General features: G+C 54.0%; 1 protein-coding gene across 2 annotated transcripts in view; it reads right to left on the reverse strand.

Moving 5' to 3' along the window:
• The window catches only part of SORL1 (sortilin related receptor 1), a 44,992-nt gene that overhangs the window by 26,132 nt on the left and 1,334 nt on the right, over positions 1 to 17,526 (reverse strand). For both annotated transcript variants that reach the window (XM_018078693.2, XM_008926900.2), the window contains exons 2-13: positions 10,001 to 10,117; positions 9,597 to 9,722; positions 9,279 to 9,440; positions 8,078 to 8,145; positions 7,607 to 7,787; positions 5,670 to 5,771; positions 4,708 to 4,877; positions 4,394 to 4,586; positions 3,287 to 3,404; positions 2,710 to 2,783; positions 1,009 to 1,097; positions 718 to 896 (exon numbers count right to left, since the gene is read on the reverse strand). In XM_018078693.2, coding sequence (XP_017934182.1) covers positions 718 to 896; positions 1,009 to 1,097; positions 2,710 to 2,783; positions 3,287 to 3,404; positions 4,394 to 4,586; positions 4,708 to 4,877; positions 5,670 to 5,771; positions 7,607 to 7,787; positions 8,078 to 8,145; positions 9,279 to 9,440; positions 9,597 to 9,722; positions 10,001 to 10,090 — 1,552 coding nt within the window. In that variant the 5' untranslated portion in view covers positions 10,091 to 10,117. The remainder of the gene's footprint in view (positions 1 to 717; positions 897 to 1,008; positions 1,098 to 2,709; positions 2,784 to 3,286; positions 3,405 to 4,393; positions 4,587 to 4,707; positions 4,878 to 5,669; positions 5,772 to 7,606; positions 7,788 to 8,077; positions 8,146 to 9,278; positions 9,441 to 9,596; positions 9,723 to 10,000; positions 10,118 to 17,526) is intronic.

The following is a 17,526-nucleotide window of genomic DNA, read 5'->3' on the forward strand; positions in this document are numbered from 1 at the left end:
TAAGCCAAAAGTGTGGCAATCCTGGAGCTGCCACATCTTCAACCCCACACCCTGTTTTAAAGCAGTCTCTTGGAAAAACACTCAAAATTTTTCCTCCCCCAGGAGAGCAGGCATCCAGCCCCACACCACAGTAATGCCCTTCCCTTCCCTCTCTGCCCTCCCCTGTCACGAAATGATAGAATTCCCCCAATCTGCAAGGCTCTAGCCCTGTCCCAAAGGAAAAGGCAAAGCCCAAGAGCATTCCAGCTCGGAGCGTGCAGCGGCACGCGGTGACAGGAGGCAACAAGCAGCTCTGTGGCAGTGACAGTGAATCTGTGATGCCTCATTTAAATGGAGTCATTCTGGTTACCAAACAGATTCCGTTCCCAACAAAACGTCAGGGGAATCAGTTATAAATTTTAGTCGAGTAAATTCCTCTGCTGGGTTTAACTGCGCTTTGATTAAAATGCTGCCTCGCAATCAAAGCTGAAATGGGTTATAAAACATTCATAGGCACAAGCCTTCAGAAGGAATTTTTCTTTTTTTTTTTTTCCCCTTTTTCCTGTTCAACAAATTCCTCGGTGAGGAGGGAAGGGATACAGGGAGAGCACAGGGAATATGAGTGATGCCTTCAGCAGCAGCGCCACGAGGGACAGAGCACCCGAGCACGGATGGCAATGCCACAGCCCCTCTGGACACAGCCATCCTCAGCAGTGGCTCTGCCACCTGTCCCCTTACCCAGCACGTCCGTGGTGTTGATCTGCAGGATCAGCCAGCTGTGGCCATTCTCTTTGTAGGAGCCAAAGATGGTGAATATGGTGCTTTTCTCCCCCGGTTCGGTGAGCAGCCCATACACAAACACCGGCTTCTCCGAGAACGTGAACACCTTCCAGGTCTCCCCTTCGTTCGTGCTGTACCTGTGGAAAGAAGGTTGGGAGAGGTGCCAGGGGCATTTCCTGCCTGCTGCAGGGCACTCTCTCCCATGCCCAGCCTGAGCACCAGGAGCAATCCCTGTGCCCTGACACTCACTTGAGCTGGTCGGTCTCGGTGCCCTGAGCGATGGCCACGAGAATCCCCCCGTGGTCACCCCACGTGTAGTAGTGGGGTCCAGACAGTGCCTGGAAGAGAAACAGTGCTGAGGGGTGCTCAGAGCTGTGCTGAGCTAAGGGAAAATGGCTGGAAAGCGTGCTTTGTCAGAAAAACACCTCCTGACCTGAGCTGATGTTTCAGCCTGGGCCAAACCAAGTGTCTGAAGGCACCAGAGACTGAAGTGTTTATGGGACAACATCTGCAGATGAGAGCAACCAGCCCAGTTTCCCTAAGAGCTGAGTGTGAGAGCTGTGCTGAGCCCTGGACTCTGCTCCTCCAGCACTGGGTGCAGGGAAAGAATCAATGGAAGAAGTGCCATGACACGAAACCAGAGTCCATCACTCCCCCTCATTTGTCATGTCTGAGAGGCTTTCCCAGCACTTGGCAGCGACTCAAGACCTTCTCAAACTGCAGAGAAGCGTTGGTTCTCAGGCTGTGGAAGGTCTTCTGAATGTTCAGACAGAAGCAGGGCCATGGCAAGCAGAAACAAGCCCTGGAGACAATTCATACATCCATCCTGTGGAAAGGAACTCGTATTTCATGCTCACCTCCACCACAAAACCACCTTTTTCCTGCACTGGTTTCCTATCCAGTGCAGCTCTGGGTGAAAACAGGCAGCATGTCCATGCCTGACTCTGCTCACAGGACGTGCTGTCACGCCTGGGGACGTTCTTACACGGGGCACTGGATGTATTGTTTCTTTCTTCTCTGTGCTGTGGGACCACACCAGTGATGTGGAGAGCAATGAGCCTTCCAGCCTCCTGCTTGCCAAAGCTGGGGGGAAGGAGCTGTGTTGCTGCTTCTCAGCTGAGGAACTCCAGTGCTGGGTCATTCTGCACCTTTGCTCAGGATACAAAGGGCCCAGATCAATGAGGGGCTTGGTGCTGCTCCCTGTGGGTCAACACTTCCTCCTTGAATTGTTCTTCAAGGCAATCCTTTTGAGCCAGGGGAGGCTGGCACCTGAAAGTCTTGGGTTTTGGATACCAGGCTGCAAGGGTCCCCACAGCTGCTCCCCACAGGATTCTGGAGAACCACGGTCACTTTGGCAGCAGCCAGACCTGTGGTGTGTCCCAGACCTCACCCAGACCACATGGCACTTGCAGGAGGAGAAGGAGGCTGCTTAATTCCCAGGATTAAATAGCTTGCAGATGTTGAAATACCACATTACACTGGCTGCAGAGTGCACAGGCAGACCACAAATACTGCCACAAACCAGAATATCCACTCAGTAAACAGAATCAAACTCCCCATAAACCGAGGGCAACATCCCGTTTTTCTGGAAGGCACCGGAGCCTCTCCAGACACTGTCACATACAAAGTCCTGGCTGGCAACCCCATCTAAAAGAGGCCAGATGACCCACGCTGAGGGCAAACCCTGCCAGCTGAAAGGGAGAAATAGAGGAGAGAGCTTTCCTGCTTTTAAATCCACCACCTACACCAAGAGGTTCCCCTTCAACCAACCCGCGCCTGGTCCTTCATCTAAACACCATTTTGTCTTGGTTTTAAGGAACATTCAGCACCTTCCAGCTCTTGGATTCACATGGAGGTCACCTTTAATGTCGTTTAAGTTTATTGCTGCCAATATTCTACTTGCTCCAGCACCCCCTTAGCTGAATTGGGTGAGCCTAAGAGCAGCCTTACCTCTCTCCACCTTGCTCCAGCACTGCTTGAGACATAGACATTAGTTTTCCTTGCCATGTTCTTGCCAATGGAGCCTAGGAAAATGGGAGAAATCATTCTTCTTGAGGAATGCAAAGCGATTGCTAAAAATGAAGCCAGACACCTCCAAAACTATTTTTGTCTCTGATTAAGGAGCCGATTTTTCACACTATAAATTAATCCCTTCCAAAGCAAATTATTTTAAAGACTATTACATGTTTTAAAAGCAGATGGGGAAAAAACCCATGGCTGTAAACACGATTAAACAAAAATGTGTGTGTTCTTCAGTAAAAGAGCGAGACAAACAGGAATTTCTGAATCTTCCAGGAACCCCTCACGTGGATCAGGGAAGAGGATCAGAACAGAGCAGGTTTCTCACGTCACTGTGCTGCAGTAAAATGTTCTCGCTGTAATTACTGGATGGGGACTGCAGCAGAGAAAGGACAGCAAAATGCACAATTTAATTGCATTTTATAACCTGCTTGTACAAACTAGGTGCTGCCAAGTTCCTCGTGTCCTGACAACAACCAACCCCAAGCCAAGGGAAGGGGAGAGGTACCGGTGGCGATGATCAGTCCTGGTGCTGACTCCTTGGAGAGAATGGGCATCCTACGGAGCTGGAAATTCAGCAGCTGGCTCAGGCGCTGGGCCAGGTGGAGAGAGCAGCCTTGGGAAAGCTGGGAAAGGAAACCACAGCAGCATTAACCTCCTTCCCACACTTGCCCGTGCCCTCGTTCCATGCAGTCACAGAATCACTGTGTGAGCAGTCACAGAGTCACAGGATGTGCTGAGTTGGAAGGGACCCACAAGGATCACCAAATTCAGCTCCTGGTCCTGCACAGAACCATCCCCAACAGTCACACCCCCTGTGCCTGAGAGCATCATCCAAACCCTCCTGGAGCTCTGGCAGCCTTGGGGCTGTGCCCACTGCCCTGGGGAGCCTGGTCAGTGCCCAACCAGCCTCTGGGGAAGAAGACCTTTTTCCTGAAGTCCAACCTAACCCTGCCCTGACACAACTTCAGGCCATTCCCTGGGTCCTGTCCCTGGTCCCCCCAGAGCAGAGCTCAGTCCCTGCCCCTCCTCTGCCCCTGCCCAGGAAGGTGGAACTGCAATGAGGTCTCCCCTCAGTCTCCTCTTGTCCAGCTGAACACACCAAGTGCCCTCAGTGTCCTCACATGGCTTCAAATCAAGGCCCTTCCCCATCCTCATTGCCTCCTTTGGACACTCTCCAATGGTTCAACACCTTCCTTCCACTGTGTCCCCCCAAACTGCCCCAATATTGGGGTGAGGCCGCCCCAGGGCAGAGCAGAGCAGGACAATCCCCTCCCTGGCCCGGCCCCCAGGACAGAGTTGGCCCTCCTGGCTGCCAGGGCACTGCTGGCTCATGGCCAACTGGCCACCCACCAGCACCCCCAGGGCCCTTTCCCGGCACTGCTTTCCAGCCTCTCATTCCCCACTCTGTCCACCCATCCCAGGTGCTGCACCCTCCTCTTGGAAAGGACTTCATGGTGGGATTGATCTTTCAGCCTCTTCTGAAGGTCGCAAAGCACCTCTGAGATCACCACACCCAACCACCAACCCCGCACCGCCACCAAACCACCTCCCCGAGCGCCGAGGGCGCTCCTGCCCGCTTTTTGGGGGGGGGGATTTGCTACCCCCGTGCTACCTGGCAGTCGATGTGCTCCCCGTAGTGCGTCTGTGCCGGGGGCTGCAGCAGCTCCCAGGTGCCGCCCTTGTCGAAGGTGATGACGGAGCGCATGTTCTCCTCGCTGAAGGAGCCGTTGAGCAGCGTGGCGATGTACACGCCCCGCACGCCCTCCACGCGGTGGAAGTCCGCGAAGGGCTCGTTGGCAAAGTACCTGGGGGGGGAACCATAAACCAGCCTCTGTGTGTCTGGGGAGCTGCAGCTCTTCCGTGGAACACAGCCAAAAATGGCACAGCCCGTGGCCGACGTTCTCGGTCGGGTGCGTCCCACGTTACCTGACCAAGGTGTCACTCCCAGCTCCCCCTGGGCTGTAGTAGAGCACGTTTTCTAGAGACAGGGAGAACTTCAGGCCTTCTGCCTCTGAGATGTAGAGGTTGGTCCGGTTGTTGTCGTGGCTGACACACACAAACACCTGGTCCTCCGAGGCATCAGCAACATAATATTCCTTTGGGACACAAACAACAGGCGAGCAGGCTTCATTTGTGTGTGCAGACAGGCAGGGTTTAGTTTCCTCTTACCTAGCTGAAAGCACTCTGCCCCCCACCCTTTGGTATTTTTTCCACTCAACAAGTAGAAAATCTTCACTTTGCTTTTCTCTTTTGTGTTTCTCCCACAGTGATTCCTGTCCTCTGCCCTGCACAGCCCAGTGGCAAAGTCCCCCAGAAGCAGCACTGGGAGCAAAGCCCCATCAGTGATGGATCTGTCTGCCTGGACCCACTGAGGCTGGGGTGCCAAACTGCTCTGTCTAACACCAAGAACTTGCTTCTCGTGCCCTTCTTCATCCTCACCAGCCTGGGGACACCTCAGTACATCTGGATCATGGATCACAGACCCTTTGCAAAGCCTGTCTGTCCTCTGGGCATCCTTCCTCTGCAGAGAATTGGATGCCACAGGCCGTGCCAGTGGAGCCAGAGCGTGCTCAGGGACCTTGCACCCCACGCCATGGGAAGAGGTAAGGTCCCCAAAAGCAGAGTCAGAGCAGTGGGATCAGCCCCTCTCTGGGTATCTGGGCTTTGCTATGCCAGCCTCCACCCCCAGTGCTGGAGGAAGCTGGCTGACTGTCCAAGTACCACCACGTAAACCACACGATCCCCTGAGCCAAGCCCCCCAGCAGGGTTATATGAGGTCCCTTCCCACTCCTGCAGTGTCTGGTGAAAGGCAGCAAACTGCTGCTGATATTGGAGGGTGTCCTTGGCACGGGAGGGAGAGAGGAGGCTGCTCAGAAAGCGCCACTTACCTTAATTGGATGCTTGGTAACGAACTGTGCCACGCGCATCGGCTTGCGGTTGAAGGAAACCCAGAGCTGGACTGAGGGCGGCTCTGAGCTGCCAAGCAAACGCTGTGCAGAGCACAGGGATGTGTTAGGAGTGCCTCTCATCCCCCAAATCCCCCTCATCTCCAGAGGCTGCAATAACCCAGTGCCCAGGGCTTCCCCCTCCCTGCACAAGGGCGAAGCGTGGCAGCTGCTGGGACTGACGATGGGAGCAGCGCTCCCCACTTGGGGTTTAAACTGCCACAGCCAGTGCTCAGCAAGGAGGCAAACTGCCCTTTCTGCTCAGTCAGGTGGGGGTGAGGAGGCTGGTTTTAATTCCTCCTTTTTCTGCAGAGCAGCCTGTCCTTTCCTTCTTTTTTTTTTTAAAAAAAGATTTGCACAAAATGAAAGGCGCCAGCACGAAGCCAAAAGAGCAAAAAGCTGGGGGGCAACCTATTTCGTACAGGATGGCAGTGGTAAGAACCTAAACCCAGATTTAGGCTCCAAAAATAAGCGGCCTGGTTTCTCCCAGGCTCTGTATCACTAAGCAACCGTGCCTCCCACGGAAAGGAGCAGAAGTCAGAGCCCTGGGAGCCTCTGCCACCCAGCCTGTCCTTTCCCCAGGGCTGCTCCTGCTGCAGCCCAGGTTTGAGGCAAGTGCCTGATTTCAGACCTGAGACTGTAATTTCCAACTCAGGGGGTTGCAGCCAGCCTCCCTCTGTCTCAGTGTTCCCAACCAGTCTTGCCTTGGGTGATTTTACTGATGTTTAGTGTAACACCAGTCATTAGAGCTGCAGGGGAAAGCAGGACGTGCTTCCCCCTGTGACCTGTGAGTGCTCCAGAAGCAGATAAAGCTCCAAAGAACCCCTAAATTGAGTTCAAACTCGCCTTGTGCTGCCTGCGAGCCCAGAGGCTTCTCTGTAGAGACACAAACCACCTCCAGTGTTTCACCCAACACCACCAACAAGCCCAGATAAAATCTCCTGCAAACCACAGACCGGGCACAGCGCCAGGGGGCCAGGCCCTGGGAGTTACAGGCTGTACTACCTGCAAGAGAGACTCCTGAGGAACTGAAATTGCTCTGCAAACACGTCCCCTGCCAGTGCTGGGCACCACTGTGCCCGCTCAGGTGGCTGGAGGTGACACTGCCTAGGAAACTCGGTGTGGTTCTGCAAGCAGTCACCCCTAAAGGGAAAAGGTTCCTTCTTTAAACACTCAGGGGTGGAAAGCAATGCTAGAAAACTGCTCCTTGAATTCTAGAAGGATCAGGACTTTATCCCTCTGGCCTCGTGTTTCCGACCATCTAGAAAGGAGCTGCCCTCAGAGAAAGCACAAACACCTTCTTGCTTTCCTTTCAGGTTTGTCTGAAACTGGTCAAGAACTGTAAAAACTCATCCACATCTCTCTTTTCTTAGGAAAGCAAACTGGAAATCCAGCTTTCTTTCCAGGCTGCAGCACATTAGGCTACTTGGACCCAGTCCACGTTTGATGGTAATCTTCTCTGACAAGCGGCCTCCCAACCATGGAGCTGCTGAGCCACATCCCCCCCTTCCCCTGCCACCCCCACCCCGAACATCCTTCCCAGGCATCCTGTGGTTTTTCCCCGGGTCCCAGCACTTTGCAGGCTGACCTACTTCTGCCCAGCCTGCCAGGAGGCAGGAGCATGGAAACCCCATTGCTTCGAGTGCCACGGGCAGGCATTGCTTTGTCCATGGCAGTGTGAGCCCAGGGAGGGGGAAGGCAGCTGCAGGCAGCCTGGTGACACCTCTGTGACAAGCCAAACATGAGGTCTGAAAGCTGTGAGGTGCAGCATGAGCAGCATCACCCCCTGGCAGACGCTCTTGCCCCGCTGTGGCCGCGGTAGTTCTGTACCAAATCACCAGCCCTCCCCCTCAGCAGTGAATTCCTCACGTCACACTCACCACAGACTTGGTTGCAAACATGTATTTGTCCCTGAGCTGGAAGTCTTCCACGTCTTCCAGGATTATCTCCTTGTTTTCCCGGCTCTGGAAGAAGTCTGTGCTGCGGATGACGGTGGAAGCCCCCGAGGGCTCGTGCCGCTCGATGTACACCGTGTTGGGCTTGTCGTAGGGCTCAACCCCCCTGGGGAGGACAAACGAGGTGGTGGTGGCACCTCTGTGCTCACAGAGTGATGCAGAAGGCAGTGGGTGTCCCCTTTCCAGGGGGGAATGTGCAGCACCCCTGGATGTCTGCGTGGGTGGCTGTCCCTTGTCACCCCACAGTGCAGGGCCCCTGCTGGGTGAGGGGAGCAGGGGGCAGGGCTGGAGCACGCCTTGGTGCCTGGTTCCTTGGTTTGCACAGGGCAGCAAATGAGGCAAGAGGTGAGGAATGAGAGGAGACAGGAGCTGGGTGTACACAGATGGGATACGTACCATGAAAAGGACTTGACGTGTTCCTGAATCATTATCCAGGTCTGGCCGAAATCATCTGATTTCCAGAGCTGCAATGACAAAGGTGGGATTTGAAATGTCATCTGCAATGACAAAGATGCCAGGGGGATTGGGACACAAACAGACCCAACCTTTTGAGACCCAATCTCAAGCAGGGCAGACCTGCATCCATCCATCACTACTCTCATGACTTCTCTTTCTGTGGCAGCTCCTGGAGCAGCAGCAACCTTTCTAGCAGCAGCAGAATAACCCAAACCAAAAAAACCTGTCCTTTAGCCTGTCCAGAATGATTTCCCACTGTCTCTTGACCCCACCTGGTTTTACAGTAACTCAGAAATAAAATTAACTTGCTATAATGTCCTTGTGGATTGCGATGGCAAGGGGAAATATCTGGGCAGAGCTCACACTCCCCTCAGAGGTGAGAAACCCCCAAGCTGAGCGACATGCTGCTGCTTCAAATCTGCAAGCATCAGGAATGTCAAGGTCAAGAGGAGTGATAGGATCTTTTCCTTTTCCTTCTGCCCAGCTCTGACATCCCTGGATGCCTGGAAGGCATCCCAGCACGCACCCTGCTATGACCAGACTGGAACCAGCACAGACTGTGTGTGTTTTACCCTGGTTCTTTCACCTCCAGGTTTTCCTTATGCTGCCTGTGTCTACCTGAGGGTGCTGTAACTATTTACAGTCTTTAGCCAATAGCTCCAGGGAAAACAGACATGTTTGCATTCAGGAAGCAGTTTGTTGTGCCAGGTCCAAAGCCAAACCACATGCCCACATGAAACACTGCAGAGGTCATCCTGCCTCGGCTGCCAGAGCTCTGGGGAGAGTTGTGACCATGAGAAGTGGGATGATAACACAGTCAGGAGCAATGTGGATGAAGGAACAGCATCAATGAAGGAAAAGGGATGGGAAATAAGGCAACCACCCTGCAGGTACTTTATCCTCACTGCTCCAGAGCTCAGGGACCAGATAGACTGCAGGGAAGAGGGTGTCCTGGCCAACCTGGGACAGCTTTGCATGCAGCAATCTAAGATCAGACACCCTGAACAGTCAAAGCATGAAGCCACATGGCCCTGGCACAAGGCAGGGCGACTCTCAGCTGTGGGGGACGTGACAGGCCAGGGCAATGTCACAGCAGGGCAGAGGCAGGATGCCGGTTTCCCACCTCAGCAGAAGTGCTCACCTGTTTTTTAGGATGAGACCTGTCGAAGCCCAGGAGGAGGTTGGGGTTCCTGCTGTGCAGGAGGAGATCAGCTGCTCTGAAGGGAATGGAGAAGCCCTGAACTGTGTTGCAGAAGTCGGTGGTGATCCAGAGGTACGGGGCGAAGGCGTCCACGAAGATATACTGGGAGTGGAGGAGCAGACAAGGAAGAGGGAAAGCAGGAGGTCAGAGCAGGGATCACACCAGCAGCCACAAAGGTACATACCCCAGGGGAGCCTTTGGGAGGGCAAAGTGTGGAGAAGAAGGATTTGGCTGTCCCAGGTGCCACATCCCCCTCACCCTCTTGTTGTCGGCCGGGCTGTGGTAGAACTGGGCGATGGCCACCTCGCTGCTGTTCCCCCCCTCGAAGCTGAACCTCTCCGAAATCTTCTTAAAGCTCTTCCCATAGTCATAAGACACGTAAACCTGCAGTGGAGAAGCCCCAGAGTGAGGAGTGCAAAGTTCTGCTTTCCCTTCTGGCAGATGTGGTAAAAAAATCATCCAACTACAAGGCGGGGGAGCCTTAGAGATTGCCTGAGCGTGCTTTGAACCCACGGGGCAACACAGAAGATGTGGAATTATTTATTTTGTGCCTCTGAACTCAAACTCATGGGCCTTTCTTTTGTTTCAGCAGGTCAGGCTGAAGCTCAGCAGCCACCACCCCCCTGCCTGGCCCAGAAGGTGCCCCAGGCTGTGTTACTCACGTCGCTGTTTTTGGGACCCAGCAAAGACAGGCTGTCCCTGGCCAAGGCCACGATCACGTTGCTCTTCTCTCCCGCCCAGTGGACGACCATCTGATTGTGGGAATCGTTGAGGCTGACCTGCAATGCCAAGGAAAAGGGCACCCTGAGCCACAGCCTCGTTCACAGGGACCCTCAGAGAGCAAACACCCGCTTGGAAAACACACAGACTTTGGGGAAACTCATTCAGAGCAGCATCTCTCCTGGACATGTTGGCAGGATGTGCCTAATAAGGTTTGTTTTCCCTTTATTCTTCCTCAGAGAAACAGGATTTGAGGGAATGATGAGAATGAAAACTAAAACCAAGGGCTGAGAAGTGTTTTCAAATCCAGGCTGACGAGGCAAAAGTGCCACAGGGAAACAAAGTCTCTTCTCTCTGGTGACCAGGGATAGGACCCGAGGGAATGGCTGGAGCTGTGTCAGGGCAGGTTTAGGCTGGATCTCAGGAAAAGCTTCTTCCCCCAGAGGGTGGTTGGCACTGACCAGGCTCCCCAGGGCAGTGGGCACAGCCCCAAGGCTGCCAGAGCTCCAGGAGAGTTTGGACAACGCTCTGAGGGACAGGGGGAGATTGTTGGGGTGCCTGTGCAGGGCCAGGAGCTGGACTTGATCTTTGTGGGTCCCTCCCAACTCAGGATACTCTGTGATTCCACCCTGTGTTTCCAGCACACACACAGCCCTGCGTGACCCCGTTACTCCCGTGTGTGTTGTTTCTGGCAGGGCTGTGACAGCTCCGGTCCCAAAGGGCCGGTTTCTACGGGGAAGCTCTGACAGCATCACCACGGTGGGAGCTGGAAGTGCAGGGCAAACCCACAGGGACTGTCACCAGCAGGCAGGGACAGCCAAGCCTTGCTGGAAAAGCAGCTCAGCAGCGGCCGTAGCTCGGTGCCCCGGCCCCTGGAGCAGAGGACGTGCGTGCCTGAGCCCTCGCACACACCACGGCTCAGCTGATGGCTGGTAACCCCTGAGCTCGGGGCCCTGGGAAGCTGTAAAAATACAGGGATAAGCCCTTCTTAGGCTCGATGCCCTGCGGCTCCCGCTGACCCCGCGGTCAGCAAGGAGCGCTGTAAGGGGCTGCTTCAACCTCCGCCAGCGCCCGAGTGAAACACTTGGGAAAAACAAGGTCTTTATTCTAGAAAAAGGGGGGCAAGGCAAAGCAGGAGCCCCTAAATCCCTCTTATGCAATAGGCTCACGTAAGAGGAGGGGGGGAATCAAATCAAAACCACCAGTCAGCAGCCCCCGGGGTTGATGCTCCCGGGGTGGGTGCCCCCGGCTGCAACCCCGCCTGCCCGGGCAGAGACCCCCCCACCGGGCAAACCCGGCAGAGATTTAGGTCAGCCGGCAGCACCAGCTACAAAGCGAGGCAGCAGCAGCAGCCCTGCGTGCCCGCCGGGAAAAAAAAAGGAAAAAAAAAAAAAAAAAAAAAAGGGAAAAAAAAGCAGGGAAAAAAAAGCAGCGACGCTGTTTGAGGATGCAGGGAAACAGGGCGGAGAAGGAGGAACTGCTGCTGCCCGCTGAGACAGCCGGCAGACTGCCTCGGGTCTGGAATCCACGGCAGTTCTGTGCTCCCAACCCCTCTCCCCTCCTTTGAAAGCAGGATAGCCCCGTCTGAGTCTCCTACATCTCGGTTAGTTATTTCGGGTGCGGCTTTTTCTGGGTTCCTCAGCCCGGACACAGCTGGGAACCCCAAAACTTAGCCCCGTAGATCCCCTCAGCCAAGAGGGGCTTGTTACAACCTCCGTGTCAATTTTAACAGCGCTTTTCTAATTTTTTTTACTGCAAGAAATCTGACCCCGGGAGTTTCAAAAGCAAGAAAACCAAAGGAGACTCCTATCTGCACCTTGCTTTAACCTCAACAGTAAACCTCTACAGCTATTCATCCTGTGAGCTAAAGGAGACAGCGAGTAGGGAGACCTGGAAAGTGTAGTTAAAGGAGACAGTGAGAGCCCTTCTTGGAGTAGGGAGACCTGGAAAGTGCAGTGAAACCCAAAAAACAGGGGCAATGTGTTTGGATTCAGGGGAGCCAGATGAGTTTTGTTACCCCTGAGAAGCCATGTGAACTCAGGCAGCCTGATCAGGGTAGAGTCCCTGTATAGAGGCAAATTGGACACATGCAGGGTTTGGTTCTTGGTAGGAGGGAGGAAGAGCAGCACTGAGCAGAAAGGTTTGGAGGAGCTGAGGGCTGCTGGAGCATGTCTTACTAAAGGGTGTAAGGAAGGAGAAACCAGCACAAGGATGCTGTAAGTCCCCCTGGAAGGGCTGGTGCAGCAGGGTTTCAGGTTTAGGAGCGTCACACATTTGTGTTTGCTGCTTGGCAGCCCTGCTCTGGCCCTTCAGAGCTTTGTGGGGACCCAAATGGTTCAGGGGAGCAACAAATGGGACCCCTAATCTTTGCTGTTGAGGCAGCAGCACTGCCCTGTGTGCCCTGGGTGAAAAGCACCTCATGTCCTGCTGATGAGGGTGTTTTTTGTGGAACAGCTTTGCAATGAGGCTCTTTTAGCCCTGACAGGAGGAACCCTGCCCTGCCTGCTCCTTTGGCAGGAGCCCACTGTCACAGCCTCCCCTGACAGGGTCCCAGCCTTCCTTGGGAACTGGTTTAACCTAGGAACAGGCAATGACTGGTGCCTAATGGAAACAGCGTTTAGCATAAATTCCACTTAATGGGGAAGTGTTTTGGTCTTTGCCAAGTGATTAAGTGTATATGAAATATGCATGAAATTCTAATTTGTCCTCCTAATACGTAAGGTGCCAAATGAAGTCCAGTAGGGGAAGACTGGAGCCAAGACATAGCAGAGGCTGCTTGTAGCTCTGGTTAAAGTAGTTAATGCTGCTAGCTTTGCTCACGCTTATGTATTTATTTTTTGTTAACAGTGTCTTCCTACAAACGGATGCCCTGCAGAAATGGGATGAGAAGAAGACAGCCCCTGGAGCTGCTGCCCCAGAGCAGGTATGAGCTTCAGGGATGCAGCTGGAGCTGGAGTGCTGGCAGATGGAATGTTGTCTGGATGCTGAGGTGGAAGTGTTGCCTTGCTGAGCCCAGAGAGGGGCTGACTGTTGGTAGGTGTGTAGTGTGCAGTGCTGAGCTCTTCAAGCATCTGGGGCTGGGGGAAGTGCCCTGATCCGCACTCTTTGGCACCTGAAATGCCCAAATGCCAGCTTCCCTTCCTGTCACATCCCCCCTCTGTTGCTCGTGCCCAGATGGAGAGGCTGGGGCAGGATTTTAGCTGCGGAGGTGGCTCAAACCCTGGCTCCTGACAAACTGCAGCGTTAGCGAAAGCCCCGGGCTCCAGCACGGTGCAGGCTGCCCAGGAGATGAGTGACTCTGGCAGGGGCACCTTGCTGGAGCTGCTCCATCACCAGAGGACTCTAAATGCCAGCCTTGGAGCCCCCAGAGAGCTGCTCTGCGTGGGAAGTGTGACTTCCCCGTGCAGAAATCGCGCCGTTGGCTGTGACGAAGCACGAGCAGAAATACTGTGTGCCTGCTAACAGTGGTGACAAGTGACAGGACAGCATTAGGGGCTATTCTTGGTGTGTGGAGTGGGCTTGGCAGCTCACTGTGTGTGTCTCTGGGTTTGCTTTGCTGGGGATTAGTGCTCCAACCATAGGCCTGGCACCCCAGCTCGTGGTAAATCAGGAGGAGACGTACTGGGACTGCTCAGGGCTTGAGGCTGGATGCTGTAAAATTGGGGGTGTGCAGAATAGATTCCTAGGCATCACTTATGTGTTTTCCCATCCTGGTTACACAACTGAAAATGGGATGCCTGTAAAAACATGTTGTTCCTAGGAAATTTCTGAATAGACAGTAGGTTATTACTGTGGTTTGGTGAGTGAGGGTCTCAGAGAGCAAAGGGTCTCTGTGGCTGTGAGCAGCTGCTGAAACCAATTTTTGCCATCAGGTCAGATCTTAGCTTCAGGGCTGCTTGCAGAAGAGGGATGGGCTAAACATTTTGCCCCCAGTAGCTGCTGGAATGAGGATGGGGCTAAAGAAAGCCACTGCTGGAAGGGGTCAAAAGCAAAGCACAGGGCTTTAAAAGGAAAGGTGCTCTCACCACGCTCCTCATCATTCCAGCTCACTGGAAGCCTCAGAGGACAAGTACCAGGCCTTTTTGTCCCTGTTTCCTCTGCCTCCCCCCTGGCAAGGCTTATGCAATAGCCCAGCCTCGGGGATGAGTGTCATGGGTGGCTCCTGCATTCCCGGCACGCCGCGTTCCCCGTGCGCTCCCACTAAAGCTTCATTACTGTACCTTCTGCTCTGCTCCCAAGCATCTGTTTCTAGCCCTGCCATGATATTTTAAAATACAGCCTGTGCCTGCCATGGCGCTGCTTGTGGCTTGGACTGAAAATGCCAGGGTCTGAAATCACTGATATGAAACACGGGTGACTCATTTCGGAGAGTGCCAGGCCTGTGTTAATTTTGTTAATACTGGAATCGTCTGCTCGCGGGGCTGTTTGCTCTCTGCTGCACCAACAGAGCTCTCCCTTAGCTGTTGTTTCCAGGAGAAAGGGAAAGGTAAGGGAGGGGGAACCCAGAAACAACCAGAAATAACCTGGCCCCTTAGTAAGAAGGTCCTGGAGATGAGCTCTCCTAAATTGGCAGAGGGGAGGGATGTGATGGGAATGGAGGCTGCCCCAGCAGATTTGGGTAAGTGCTGATGAAATCCATTCCCCCATAACCTGCAGGAGAGGTCTAAAGTGTGCCACGAGCTGGTGATTGCAGCTCTGGAAAGCTTAAGTGATGCCTCCTGGGACACCACAATCTGAGAGGAACCTGCTGAAGGGGAAACAATGGATTAAAAACACAAATACCTCTCCCAGCCACCGCGGTGCCAGGAGCAGGAACTGTGTGGCTCCCAGAGATCCGTGTCTCCTGGCAAGCTCAGGGAAGGAGCAAGTGCTGGGAGCAGGGAGCCCTCCCAGGATGACTGGGAAAGACACGGAGATGGGGAGGGGTATGTGATAAACGAAGAAGGAAGGATGTGGCTGGGCCGTGCCATCAGCACCCAGGGCACCTCCAGAAGGTTAAAGTCTAATGTGGGAAGGGCTCTGGCAAACTAGGTCAAAATTAAGTACGGTTCAGTTCCGATGCAGCGTGACTGATCCAGCGTTCCCAGGGCTGGATGGCATTTACCCTGCCAAGCACTTTCTGCCTTCTGTGGAAGGAGAAAGGCTCTCTGCCAGCTTGCATGTTGTCAGGAGGTTATCTGAGGTCTTCATCAGCACAGAGGGGTGGGCAGGGTCAAGGTCAAGTGGTGGGCTGGTAAAAGGTCGTGTCACAGTAAATAGCCTGGAAATGATGAAGACTTGGTGCTTTTCCTCAAAGGCAGGAGAGGTTATCCGCAGGAAATGGGAAGCTTGAGAGCAATGAAGTAGGTTCCCCCCAGAAGGGGAAGAGATGAGCTGGTGTTAGGGCAGCACTAACGTTGGTTCAGGGGAAGGGCAGGCACAGAGGTGATGGCCCTGCACAGGCTATGACTGTGGGGAGAGACTCAAGGCCCTGCAGTGGCAGCACAGAGGGTGAACTGGCTGCCACGGGAGCCACCAGCAGTTAGATATCTTTTATCCCAGCGTGGTTTAAAGCAAAAATTTCTTGTGAGTTGCATGCTTTTGGGGGTGGCTTTGGATAAACCCTTTCCAGAGAAGGGAAAGGGATGTCTGCAGGTAAAGGTTAGACTTGTATTAGCAGCTCAGCAGTGTAAATGCTCTTGGTCACCGTGCTCCCCTCTCTCACCCCTCGGGACCAGCAGGCCCAGGCTGGCCTCCTACCCCAACACTTCTCCTCACTGTCTACTGTGGCTGAGACATGACACTCCCTACAGAGCCTTCCCCACAGTCCCAGAACACCCTTGGACCCTGCACACACCTAAGCAGACAAAGTGGCTGCTTTCCTTTTCCTTGTTTGCTGCACTGAGCAAAGTCCTGGCAGGCAATGCTGCTTGTGGCTGGTTTTCACCCAGGAGACGGGATTTGTGTGGGATGGTGGGGATGTTCCATGGAAATGTGAAATCCTGGAGCCAAGCCCTGTCTCCAGGTCTGAGTAGGGATGTGTAGGTAAGAGAACAGAGGCTGTTAGGGGACAGGAGGGTGGGCTCCAGATGAGTGGCTTGTGCCAGGAAGAGGAGAGCAGGGTGTGGTGCTGTGATTGCTGGAAGGGGTTTAGAGAGCACACAAGGGGCTGCAGGCAGCACTTGTCTTGCGCTGGGGATGCTTCTCTGCTGTCAGTGGCGTCCCAGAAAAGTCCTGTCTCGTGTCAGTGCCTGCTTTGTAACAGTCTGTCCATTGTAACCCTCCCCAAGAGTCCCGTGGAGGTGAGGGCCGAGCGAGCGAACAAAACCCGCTCTGTCTCCGAGCTGACGGTCTCCGGAGTCGTGTGTTTGGTCTCTTGGTGGCTGCAGCTTCAGAGTCGGAAAAAACAAGGAAAAGCCACAAAGGCACAGGGGTTTAGGCTGCTGCTCTTGTCACTGGCTGAGGATCCCAAAAGTTTTGCTGCAGCCAGCCAGGCAAGGATGCGATTGGCAGTGGGTGAGGATCCAGGTGAGGAACCCAAGTAACATCCTGTGCTTGTGTCTTTGGAGTTTAGGGCAAGAGGGCTCTAAGCCTCTTCCTGATGATGCTGAGTAAGCTGTGTTTGGCTCCCAAGGAGCCACAAAGGGTTTGGACTTCCTTCCCCTCCTTGGTTCCAGCAGGTGCCCTCTGGTGCCCTGGGGACATCACCCACAGCAGCAACGAGGTGAAGGTGCTTTCCTTCACCTCTGAGCTCAGCCTGGGCTCTAAGCTGTCCCATGAGCCTGTTACAGCACTGCAGCCAAAAGCCAGAGAAGGGCAGGGAGTCTCAGGCATGAGCCAGTGCCCAGCATATGGCCAAGTGACCTGCCAAACCCACAGGAGCAGGATGTGTCCCAGATAAGGGACTGCACAGGGATGCTCAGTCCAAGCACTGCCCTTTAGGATGATGTCCCTGCAAGAGGACTGCTTTGGCTGCATGATTTTCTGCTGGGATTAGAGTGCCAGAGACCTGGGGGAGGAGGGGATTGTTAGATGCTTGTGACAAGGCACGAGACCCCCGAGCACTGAGCTGCACAGCATTCCGGCTTACTGGGCATTAGTAATTTGTGTGGTCAGATCTGTAACACAGGCTGGGACACATGGGCTCCTTCTTGTCCCTTTTATTAAAGCAGACCCTGATTTAAAGCCCTGTAGCACTTGGGAGAACTGTTGTGTAGTGACAAACAACTCTTCCTGCTGACATACCTGGGGTTTTTTTTAATGTGTCCTGCTCCAAAGCAGCAGAAGGAGCAGGTTCTGTTTGCTATGCTGCCAGCAAAAACAGCTCCATTCCAGGCAAATCCCCTCTGAAAGCTTAAGGCAATGAGAAAAGCCCAAACAGTGGCAAACTGTTGAACTCCCACTGCTTCCTATCAGCCCTGTCCTGGATAGTAACAGGGTTGCTGCACCCTCTTGGATCTGCAGCTCCGTGTCCAGGTGACAGAGGCTG

This window comes from Manacus vitellinus, unplaced genomic scaffold (assembly GCF_001715985.3).
Source record: "Manacus vitellinus isolate BGI_N305 unplaced genomic scaffold, ASM171598v3 scaffold_41_pilon, whole genome shotgun sequence".
In the NCBI taxonomy this organism is placed as follows: Eukaryota; Metazoa; Chordata; class Aves; order Passeriformes; family Pipridae; genus Manacus; species Manacus vitellinus.